General features: G+C 24.8%; 2 protein-coding genes and 1 long non-coding RNA gene across 3 annotated transcripts; 1 reads left to right on the top strand and 2 right to left on the bottom strand.

The window, feature by feature from the left end:
• Positions 1 to 168: 168 nt before the first annotated feature.
• On the bottom strand, positions 169 to 4,090 carry LOC127279261 (zinc finger protein 35-like). Its single transcript, XM_051301499.1, has 8 exons — positions 3,604 to 4,090; positions 2,386 to 2,986; positions 1,959 to 2,226; positions 1,693 to 1,890; positions 1,448 to 1,615; positions 1,179 to 1,371; positions 822 to 1,067; positions 169 to 714 (listed from the first exon to the last, which is right to left on the bottom strand). Exons 1-8 carry the CDS (start codon positions 3,724 to 3,726, stop codon positions 460 to 462), a joined length of 2,052 nt encoding a protein of 683 aa, XP_051157456.1. The 5' UTR covers positions 3,727 to 4,090; the 3' UTR covers positions 169 to 459.
• Positions 4,091 to 4,628: 538 nt separating this feature from the next.
• Positions 4,629 to 10,650, bottom strand: LOC127279258 (uncharacterized). Its single transcript, XR_007842620.1, has 3 exons — positions 10,509 to 10,650; positions 8,809 to 8,986; positions 4,629 to 6,445 (listed from the first exon to the last, which is right to left on the bottom strand). It is a non-coding gene; the product is annotated as an uncharacterized LOC127279258 (long non-coding RNA).
• LOC127279256 (uncharacterized) lies at positions 6,978 to 11,377 on the top strand. The gene is made up of 5 exons (XM_051301496.1): positions 6,978 to 7,016; positions 8,165 to 8,291; positions 10,261 to 10,440; positions 10,531 to 10,696; positions 10,783 to 11,377. Exons 2-5 carry the CDS (start codon positions 8,180 to 8,182, stop codon positions 10,982 to 10,984), a joined length of 660 nt encoding a protein of 219 aa, XP_051157453.1. The 5' UTR covers positions 6,978 to 7,016; positions 8,165 to 8,179; the 3' UTR covers positions 10,985 to 11,377.
• Positions 11,378 to 11,497: the final 120 nt, after the last annotated feature.

Here is an 11,497-nt window from a genome sequence, read left to right as displayed (position 1 = left end):
TTTGGGAAACTGATATAAACTTATTTTTCTAAATAAAAATATTGAAATGGAAGAATTGCTGATCACTGAAAATTACGAATCATGACAATGATGATTCGAAAGATTCTTTTTCTAAAGCACGCCAATTATTATTTCTTCAGAATTTAATAAAATGTTAATAATAAAAAATATAGTAATAATAATTATTATTAATGTTATTATTACTATTAAGTATAATAATTATTTCAATTTATGAAATTTTGCATCTGGCAGCTCATGCAGTCTTTATAACTTTATAATCTTCATAAACTTGAAGTTCACAGGTATATATATATATAGGCAAATTATATATTTAAAAAAAATTATTGAAATCGTCTTCATTAACGATGAAAAAAAAATTATAATAAACAAGTTATTAATTATGGCCATTTTAGATAACTTACATATATATGACATCTCCTTTCACTTAGCGCTTGACCTTTACCTGTGCTGAATCAAATCAGTTTCAGTGACGTTCGAAATATTGTAAAAATTATATGGTATATTATTCGGTGTGAGAAATGTTTGCAATGTTGTTGGCACGGCATTCAAATATGTTGTGTTTCTATTCTCGCGAAACACTGCATCTTGAACGATATCTGTGACTTCCGGTTGAAAACTTTGAACCGGCGTTGATGGAATTGTTTGAACGACTATTGGCTGCGAGACAGATGAATGGGGCACACTTTGAATTACCTGAAAAAATAAATTATTATTATTATTATAATAAAAAGAAATTCTATTATTTTAAAAATATGAAATTCAAATCATTTTAATTTAATAATTTAAATTTAAATAATTACTTGAACAGTTGTGGTTGTTGATTGAGAATGTGTGAGCGGATCTTCGGTAATGCCTTGAGTTGATTGAATTTCTTGTTGTTGTTGCTGCTGCTGTTGTTGTTGAGAAGGCTGAAGATGTTTTGTGTGAGATGTGTTAATTCCGTGTCTGCGTTTCATATGCTTATTATAATTTGGCCAATTAGTAAAATGATGTTGACATTCTAAACAACTGTAGGGTCTTTCACCTGTATGTTGTCTTCTATGCGTCTAAAAAAAAAAAGACCAACTCTCAATAAAAGCTAACATCTAACATTCAAAATATTTTTAAAAAATTGATTTTGATTTTACACAATAAACTAAACTTAACGAAAAACTTACTGTTAAAATTCCCTTGAAACGAAAACTTTTGCCACAAAATTCACATGTAAATGGCATTGCTCCCGTGTGAATTCGATGATGTTCGCGCAATGTTCCCTTTTCGCGAAAAGTTCGACCGCAAACGGCGCATTGATGAGGCTTAGCGCCAGTGTGAACAGTCTCATGTTTCTTCAATTGTAAAGGAGTCTTGAAACTGTAATTATCAATTTTAATAATTTTATTATAATTAAATGAACATTTTTATTCAATATTAAAATAATGAAACCTACGCTTTAGGACACTGACTACAAGTGTACGGCTTATCAGCGGAATGCGTTAAAAAATGAGCTTCTAAATTTCCCTTTTGAATAAAACTTTTACCACATTGATCGCAGGTAAAATTTCTCACACCCGAATGAATTCTTTTGTGCGTCACTAAATTTGGCTTCGTGGAAAATCTATTTTTAAAATAAAATTCATTATAACAGTATTTAATAATCTAATTTAAAAAAAAAAGATTTATTCTTTTAATTACCTTTTATCGCACTGATCACATTCATAGCGATTTTTCATACTTTCTGGCAAATGACAACGACTATGAATATATAATGCGCTTTGTTGTCTAAAACTTTTTCCACATGTGGCACAAACGTGAGGACGATCTTGACTATGAATTGATTTATGAGACTCTAATACTTTTTTATGAACAAATGATTTACCACAATCTTCACAGCTGAAAAAATTCATAAAATTAACAAATATGTAAAAAAAATGTTTATTTAGAAAAATTTTCCAACTTACTTGTATTTGGATTTAGTTCGATGCCTTTTAACATGAGTTAAAAATCCATAATATTTTTCATATACTTTGCAGCATTGAACGCACATGTACTTCGCTTGCTGATTGTGAACTACTATGTGATGAGTTTGCAATGCTTCTAAGCTCGGCAACTTATCATTGCAATCTGTACATAACCATGGATACCTGTCTAATCCTTTCCCTCTTTTTCGACCAGGTGTATCGGGTTCTTCAGCTCTTGCTCCTATCATTTCCATATCAGATTCCGTTCCTATGAAAATAAAAAGTCATTTAAAAGTCTATTAATTCTCTAGGAATTTTATTTTCATATTTTAGTTCAACGGTCATTAAATTAGTTATTAAATTTTAAATTCATAAAATAGCTATATTAAATAATAAAATATACAATTTTACAAAAATTATTTCTCACCTGTCATGTAATTATCAGGAATTTTTGTACTTGACTTTGCATCAAGTCCATTTAATTCATCTTCCATATCAGAAGTAACATCCAATTCTTGATCATCCATTTTTTGCGATTGATTACGTTTTTTCACTCTTCTTTTCGATTGTTTTGTCACATTTTTCTTCACTGTCACCTTACATTTTCTATTTTTACTTTCATTTAAATTAATTTCTGTTTCATATTTCGATTTAATATCCAAACTACCATCGGCAAAATAAATATTATTAATTTCCACTGTACTACCAATTTCAATGCTATTACTAATATCAATTGAATGATGATCAAGATTATCAGAATTATTTTCAATAATAGTATTATCAATGTAATTATGATCTGATGGAAATTCAACAATTCTTTCGTTTTGTTCTTCCTTAAGGGACTCAACGACAATTGTTTTATCAATATAATTTCCTTCAATTGAACGAGGCTCTGATTTTGAATTAATCAACAATTGACGAAGTGATATTTGAGCTTTATTTGTTTTTTCAAAAAATTCACTGCATAAATTCAATTGTACACAACAATCAATGCATACTATCAATGGCAAATCATCATTTATTAAAACCTAAAAAAAGAAAGTTTTTATTCAAAATTTAAACAAAAAAATGACAACAAATTTTAGGTAATGAAATTTCAATACAAATTTTATTTTATATACAAATTGTAAAAATATTTTCTCACCTCTAATAGTTAAAATCGAAATTTTTTAAAGTGACATATTTTTCAAAGGAAAACTACTGGCAAGTCACTAGAAACTTGTGGGTTGCATCACAGAGAAATTATTTAATAATCGCGAATGATCATTCTTGAGGTGCATTTAATTAAAAAATTGTCAAAAGGTCATTTGGTCATTTTGCAATAAGATAAATAGTTTAAAATGTTGTTTAACTCTTTAAATGATTCCTTTTTTTTTATTATAAATGAAAAAAAGAACTGTGTTTTAATAAACTCTAAATATTATATTAAACTAGAGTAATAAAAAAAAATTTAGTTCTACGTTAAAGTTAAAATAGTCAAATAATTAAATATAAATTAAAAAAATTCTAATAAGAATCTTATTCATTAAATATTGAAATTAATTCAAGACACCAATAATGGTTTAGTACATTAATAATATTTTAAATAAAAAAATTCCTGTGAGTAATAGAAAAATAATATTAATGAATAAATTGACAAATTTACCTGAATTTGAAGACACTTGATAATTTTAGCATCTATAGCTAATTTTTGACCCTCAGCGTCGTAAATTCCAATAAAATTCTCTTTCGTGTCGGCACAAAGCCGGCATAATTTTCGATCAGTCATTATTTGTCGATGATAAATAGCAAATGAATTCTATTATTCATGCTTATAATAAAAATACATTTGAAGTAATTATTTGCTTTTATTTAATGGTAAAACAATGTCGTAAACAAAAGATTAACGATGACGCCAACCGGAGGGCGGACATGTTCCTTTATAGAAAATAAATCGAAAAATTGTCAATTTTTTAATGATGTATATCAATTTTCTCTTTTGTCAATTCTTCATAGACACATCTATTTTGACAATAAATTTACACAAATGATAAATCATCACCGGTATAGTTGAAATCTATAACATTCGATGAAAAAAAAACGTCACAATATTAATATATTATTTGCTTTGGAAATTTATTTACAAAAAAAAAAAAAAGTTTTCTGCTATATCCTACGCATGCTCAGAAAAGAGAATAGTCTGACATCTGTCAGCAGATATTAGAACTAAATTGTTGTTTAAAAACAAATAAATAAATAAATTATAAAATAAAAAAATTACATAATTTTTCTGTTTTCTCATTTATGAAAAATAAAGAAAATTATTGTAAATTTGTTAAATAAATAATTAATGTGAAAAACGCGGTAGTATTAATTTCAAATGAAGTGTTGAGTCGGTAAGGTTGGTACCTTTGAATTCAAATTTTTAAAAATTTAAATAATTAAAATTTTGTTTGTTTTATTTCCTTATTTGAATTTGAATATATTTTAAAAATTTATTTTCTTGATTATAGTTTGTTTTTATTTATAATAATAATAATAATAATAATAATAATAATAATAGGGAATAGTAATACATAATATTCAAATAAATATATTTTCATTTTATTCAAAATTTAATTAGACGTTAATAATAATTGAATAAAATATAAACATAATTGTACGGCAAAAACAAACGTACGGAGAATAATAATTACCTATTTTATAATATGCAAACTAAATTTTTAAAGAAAATACTGAATAAAAGATTGAGAAAAAAACTTTGTCATCACTTAGTATGCAAATGGCATTTTAGGATACACAAAAAATTTGCGCATTGTCTCGTAAAAACATTTTGGTAAATTTGTGAATTGTAATTTAATTTATAATATTTATATTTATCAAATAAAATTTTAAATTATTTAATTTCTTTAATTAATTCAATATTATAAAAAAATTTTATAATTGCAATAATTAATGTAATTATTAAAAATTTATATTAGGTATACAATTATTTATTATATTTTTTTATGTATGTGCTTTAAGGACTTTTACATTTTTAAAAAAAATCCCTTTCTTAATCTTTTGAGAACTAATTTTCTGCTTTCATTTGTAATGGAGATTCTAAAATAAATTTACATTCAGACTTTTCACAAATCTGTCAGCGAAAGTTCGCCTTTCTTTTGAATATTCAGTTTCTGAATATAGAAACAGGTAAACTTGGGCTCTAAAACCAATATTTGAAAATTAAACAGCATCTCTAAGTCAAGGTTCAGTTACTTTTTTCTCGAGTGTTCGTCTTTTTTTTAATTTCAAGGTTCTTTTTTTACAATAAAAGCGTTTTTTTTCCCTTTCAAGGTAACTTACTCCGAATTACATCGTTCAATCTCAATTATTAAAATGATGTTTCGAAAATGTTCCATCAAAAGAAGAATGCAAAAAAAAAAAAAAAAATTACAAAAAGAAGATTACTTTATTATAAAACAGCATTTTTTTTTACTAAAAAGTATTTTATTTCGAAACACATTTTTTTTAAATTTTATTTTATGTAAGAAAAAAATTATTTTGATTAAATTTTAATGGTTATTTCAAAAACAAGAATGACAAAAATGCCTCTTGACTAATTTTCTATTACCACGAATTTTCAGGTTCTTTTTTTTTTATTTATTTTATTTTTTGTTTTGAGTATAGTGTTAGAAATGTAAATACATTTGATTACAATAAATTTGTATAAATTATCACAGAGAAAGTAGCAGAAAAATGTTTGGTATCTGTTTTAAATCTCGAGGAAAGATCTTTTTATCTGGTCAGAATAAATTATTATTTTTGTAAGTACCAATTCGCTGATAGAATAAATTAATCAAAATAAAATGCTGTTTTGAATAAAATACAGTTCTTTTTTGAATTTAAAAAAAAAACCGTTTAAAAAATAAATTTTTTTTTATTTTAAATTTAAAAGAATTAAAAAAAAAATCTCTTTTAAAAGAATTAAAAATTGAAAATATTTAAAATTAAAATGATACAATGAAAATTGTTCTTTTTTTTGAATTTTATGTAAATCTATAATTGATTAAAGGTGCATATTATTGTATTTTACTTTCGATAAAACGAATTCACTGATGGTGGTCCCAAAGTGTGCAGTAGGTTATACCTTTCTTGTGCAACAATCGAAACCCACGTGGGAAAACATTCATGTAAACCAAACAGAAGAAACTTGTGTACAATGAGAATTTATTGCTTCTTATTTCAGCCAAAATGAATAGCTGAGAAAGTATTACTAATCATGAGTTCGTAACACACATTTTTGGTGTGTGACTTTTCTGTTTATAAAAAAGAAAAAAATCAATTTCCTCACATCCGGAATTTAGGAAAAAAATTCTTTTTCAACTGGACTTGTACGCATTGTTAGAAAACAACTATTATTCTGGTTTCACTGTTGTTTTTTGTAATATTATAAATTATTACCTTTTTTTTAATTGTATTAATTTCCATCCTAATAGATTATCATTCTCGATTAATTGAGATTTCATCTGAAATAAAAAATATAATTCATTAACATTTTTCAAATATATATATTTAAAATTATTTAATTAATTTCAGTTACATTAAATCAGTTTTTATTCTTAGAAAGAAGAAATTAAATTTTTATCTAATTCATCAATAATAATGAAAATAATCTATCATAATTTTCAAGTATTTGCGAAATACGAGGTCAAAATTTACTCTACTTTAAAAGAAAGGACCCATTTCCAAAAGATTCTTCTCGCTTCCTTATGACTTAAGAATAATAAATTGATGATACCTTGAGAAAGAATCAAACTTGACCCAGTTATTAATATACTTCGAAAAAAATTTTTTTTTTTTTTTTTTTTTGTTCATAATGATCTTTTTATATTTAATGATCACAGAAAATATATTTGACTAATCAATCAAAAATATTTAAATTATAAATGTTAAAAGCACAATATTTCACTGATTCCCGCATTGACTTTGAAAATTTCTGCGAGTGTAAAAGTAATGGCTTATTAATGGTGTCTTCCTCGTGTATAAATAAGGGTGCTTCCATAGAAAGCGTTGCAGTTCACCTGAGATCGTAGTTAGGTAAGCATCGAGACACCTTTCGAAAAAAAAAAAAAAAGATAAAACATTTTTTTTCCTCAGTGTTTCTTTTTGTTTACGTGCTCTCTAATCGTTAGTTATTGTTTTTCTTTTCAAATATTTTCGTGATATTTAAAGAAAATAGTTTTTAATATTTTTATCAAAAAATGTGGTGATTATTCAGTGATAACAGAAATTTTTTTTTTTGTCAGTGTTTAATAATGATTTGATTTTTTTTAAACTAAAAAAATTTTATTTTGCAAGCACATTATTTAACAAAATAATTTTAGTTTGTATTCAAATTTTAATTTGAATTATTTGAATAATTTTATTTAATTTTACAACTTTTTGTTAAACGTCAAAAAAAATAATAAAAAAAAATTTTCATTTATTTTTTTTGAGTAAATTTTTTGTTCATCTTTTCTTAAAATAAAATAATAATTGTGGAATAAAAAATTAATATTTTACTTAATAATTATATGTAATAAATATTTATACAAAGAATACAAATATTTATAAAAAAAAAAAATATTTAGCTAAAAGAATAAATGTTGGTTAATTTAATAGAATAAAAGAAATTTAATTACATATCAGAAAATAATCAGTACTGCAGAAAAATTGTAGAAAGTAAATGTGGTTTGAGTGTTTGAGGAAGTTTTCTCAAAGGGAATAATTAAAACACCTTTAAAAGCTTCTTGTTTTTTTTAAGTAACTCAAGTCACGTTTCGTCTCATCGATATACAAAACGTTAGGACCGCGAAACCGGTTTAAAAGAAAGTGGCATGCCCGGAACTTTGTTGAAGTATTTTATCGTCATCTAAGCCCAGTTTTTTTTCGTTATTGACAGATTTATCTCCAAAAAGAAAAAAAAAATTTTGATTCAAATAATATTGATTACTTAACTATTACGAAATAAATTTTTTTTTTTTTGGTAAAACATATAAATAATTAAATAAATATTTTGTATTTGTACAAAATAAATTTTCTAATTATACAAAAGTAGTTTTATTAAAAAAAAATTAATTATCTACTTTAATCACAATTCGAGAAAATTGTTTTTAAACATTTCTTATTAATTATGTTCAACTCAAACCACAGAAATAATTTACTTTTTATTTTGATAATTTAAATTAATTTTATATTCTTTACAGAAACAAGAAAAAAAAATGTTGCGGTTTTTAGTTGTTGGAGCGCTAATCGCTCTTTCTTCGGCACAATTTCAGCCACAACCAAGCGGAAAAATTTTAGTGCCACCTGAACCAAAACTTTGTGCTCAAAGTAAGTTTTTTTTAAAATTAATTGTCATAAATTTTCAAAAATAAAAAATTTTATTTTGTATTAATTATTTAAAATCTTAACTATAATTTTTTTATTAAATCTATTTGAAAAAATAAAAAAATCTAATAATTTAATCAAAGATTCAATCTAATAATATTGTCTTTATTTCTTTATTATTATTGTTTTAATTTATTTTATTTTTAATTCATGTTAAGTTAATTTACTGTTAATTAAGAGATGAAATTTTCAAAATGAATAAATTAAGTAAAAAAAAAATTTTTTTTTTCAAATATTCACTTGAAGAAAAATTCTGAGATTTCTTTTTTTCTTTAAATTATCATTATAAAGAGTGATTTGTCTAAAAAGCAATGTCAATAAACTATTGACCCACGTGTAATTGCTGTCCATTTACATTTAAATTTAGAGAAACTGATTTCATTTGTCTGATTAATAATTATGCGAGGCCAAGCCCACTTGAATATGGTCATAGAAAGTGTGATGACGAATTTCAATCTACCTGAATTTGAATTGGTAATCTTCTCATCGGCGACTTTGGTATATTCCTTTGCCATAAAGTAAAGTAGGTGATACTTTCTCAATTGTATCAAGCCGAAAACGTTTAATGAAAAAGGGGTCAATTTATGTCCCATCAATTTTGTTAATAAAATTCGCCTTCCGAATGTTCAAACCAAAATCTGAAAAAAAAACATTTTAATTTTATTATAATGACAAAAAAGGTAAAATTCCAAAAAGAATCAAATTTTTTTTTTGTTTGAATTTTTTAAAAATTGTTTAAAGCAGCAGAAAATGTATGTGAAATGAATAAGTAAAGAGTGTGTAAAATATAAAAATTTTTCGAGTAAAGAAGAAATATGTAAATGAAGCGGAGGTCAATGTTTATACACGAAATTCCAAGCGTTTATACACACACACATTTCGTAATGAACTTTCTTCGTTAGCATTTGGGAAAGCCATCGGCTTTGAATCAATGTCTAGGTCACGACTGTGTGTGTCTTCATCTCTCTGTAGGTCAGTCCCCGGGTTCTTTGGGTTAATTTTCGAGTTTCACTTTACACTTGAACTGTGTTATTGATATTTCAGCACATTTTATATATATATACAAACATTACGAAAAATTTATCTACATATTTCGTAAAATATACATTATCTTTGGAAGAGAAATTCTCACAAATTTATAATTTTTTAACGTTCAAATAAAAATATTTCCATTGTTATCGTATGAACACCTGCATAAGAAGCAGTCAATTCATTTTCATTGCGCGTCGTTCAGAAGATAGCAATAAATTATTATGAATAAACTTTCTCGTATAATGAGAATCACGACAATGGTTATTCTATTTTACTCAATTATTTTTATATTTATTTATTATATCTTACATTTTTTCGGTAAAACAATTTCTATAAATTATCTTCTTACTAAATTTCATAGTATAGATTTTGATTTAATATTAAAATTTCTATCTTTAACTTCCGTTTTTAAAACTAACGATCAAAGACTAATTTAATAAATAAAAATAAATATAATGCAATAAAATATTTATCAATTTCGTAATTTAAAAAAAAAAAAATTGTGCGTAATTGTCATTTATTGTACAATATTATGAAAGAATTAGAAAGCAAACGGATATTAAAAGTTGTCTTGAAAATACAATTCAGATTGAATTTTAAAAAGTAAAAGCTATAATAAATTGCGCCGTGTCGTGATGTTTCTAAACCCTTATGGAATTCGAAGCACTTGCGGTTTAGAATCAATTTATTATAATAATTATTATTCTAAAAGTGAAAGTTTTAGATAAAAGAGATCGTCATCAAAATATTTAGAAAGGGAAAATTCTTAAATTGATATTTGATTTCAATTACTATTTAAATAATTAAAAATTTTAAAACTATTTTATTTTTTATTTTTTCATAAAAGTGTTCTGATTTTTTATTAATTATCTAATTTTAGGACAAATTCACGCGAGATATAATTCAAAGGGCTATTACTTCTCATGGGCCGATCCACGAACACAGGGACAAGAATCCGATTGGCTTACGGCTAGAAACTTTTGCAGAGAACGTTGCATGGATCTTGTTTCTTTGGAAACTTCAAATGAAAATGAATTCATCAAGAAACATATTGTAAACAGTGAGTTTCTTTTTTTTAAAGAATGTCTCTCTCTCTTTATTTTTAATTAATTGAATTCAAATATTTACGTAAAATCTTCTTTTTTTTCAGATAACGTTAAGTACATCTGGACTTCCGGTCGTCTTTGTGACTTCAAAGGATGCGACAGACCCGATCTTCTTCCATCCAATATTAACGGTTGGTTCTGGACCGCTGAACTTCAAAAATTGGCACCATCCAATGTTCGCCATCAAAACGATTGGTCTGCAAGTGGAGGGTAAATTTTTTTAAATATTAAAAAAATTAATAATATAAAACTAAATTTTAGAAACCAAAAAAATTCATAATTTTTTTTTTCTTTAGAATTGGACGACCTCAGCCTGATAATCGTGAAGCAATTCAAGGAGGAGCACCCGAAAATTGTCTCGCGATTCTTAATCAATTTTACAATGACGGTGTTAATTGGCACGATGTTGCTTGTCATCATAAAAAACCATGGGTTTGTGAAGAAAATGACGCACTCTTGAAATATGTTCGTTACAACAATCCCAATTTACGTGTTTAAAAGTTTTAATTAATTTTTTTTTAAAAACTTAATTAAGACTGCGTTATTAATGACATTTTTTTTCAAACAATTTCTTTTTTTTGTTTTGTAAAAGAATTTTTATTGTTTTTTATTTTTAGATGAGTTCAAATTTTTCATTTAAGCTAAGTGACTGAGTAGTTGTGTACAAATAATGTATTTATTGCAAAAGGTGGACATCGATAATTTGTTTGTTTTTTTTATTATTATCGTCTGTTAATGTGTGTTTCCTTTTTTTTTTCAAGTAACTGAATTATTATTAGAGAATATAACAGTCAATTAAATGAACTATTTATGTTGTATGAATGCTGTACTGAATTCTACTCTTCAGAATGATTTTTCTTTATTAGTAAATATTTTTTCTTCTTTAAGAAATATCCTGATTTTTTATTTATCCTAAAATATAATTATTATTTCATAATAGATTTTTTTTTTATATAATAAATTTAATATAATAATTAAAATTCAATTTTTTTTATATCTCTATACGTCTAT

This window comes from Leptopilina boulardi, unplaced genomic scaffold (assembly GCF_019393585.1).
Source record: "Leptopilina boulardi isolate dan_hultmark-lab unplaced genomic scaffold, ZJU_Lbou_2.1 LbouV2_214, whole genome shotgun sequence".
NCBI classification, from domain to species: Eukaryota; Metazoa; Arthropoda; class Insecta; order Hymenoptera; family Figitidae; genus Leptopilina; species Leptopilina boulardi.
The sequence above is the reverse complement of the archived record's forward strand: the minus strand, read 5'-3'. Positions and strand labels throughout refer to the sequence as shown.

Excerpts from the sequence above, each read along its gene's own strand:
- LOC127279261 (XM_051301499.1), bottom strand. The coding sequence starts at position 3,726 with ATGACTGATCGAAAATTATGCCGGCTTTGTGCCGACACGAAAGAGAAT. Across the intron at positions 2,987-3,603 it reads TCAAGTGTCTTCAAATTCAG|GTTTTAATAAATGATGATTT; the intron begins GTAAATTTGTCA and ends TTCTTTTTTTAG. Across the intron at positions 1,068-1,178 it reads GTTTCAAGGGAATTTTAACA|ACGCATAGAAGACAACATAC; the intron begins GTAAGTTTTTCG and ends TTTTTTTTTTAG.
- LOC127279256 (XM_051301496.1), top strand. The coding sequence starts at position 8,180 with ATGTTGCGGTTTTTAGTTGTTGGAGCGCTAATCGCTCTTTCTTCGGCA. Across the intron at positions 8,292-10,260 it reads ACCAAAACTTTGTGCTCAAA|GACAAATTCACGCGAGATAT; the intron begins GTAAGTTTTTTT and ends ATCTAATTTTAG. Across the intron at positions 10,441-10,530 it reads CAAGAAACATATTGTAAACA|ATAACGTTAAGTACATCTGG; the intron begins GTGAGTTTCTTT and ends CTTTTTTTTCAG.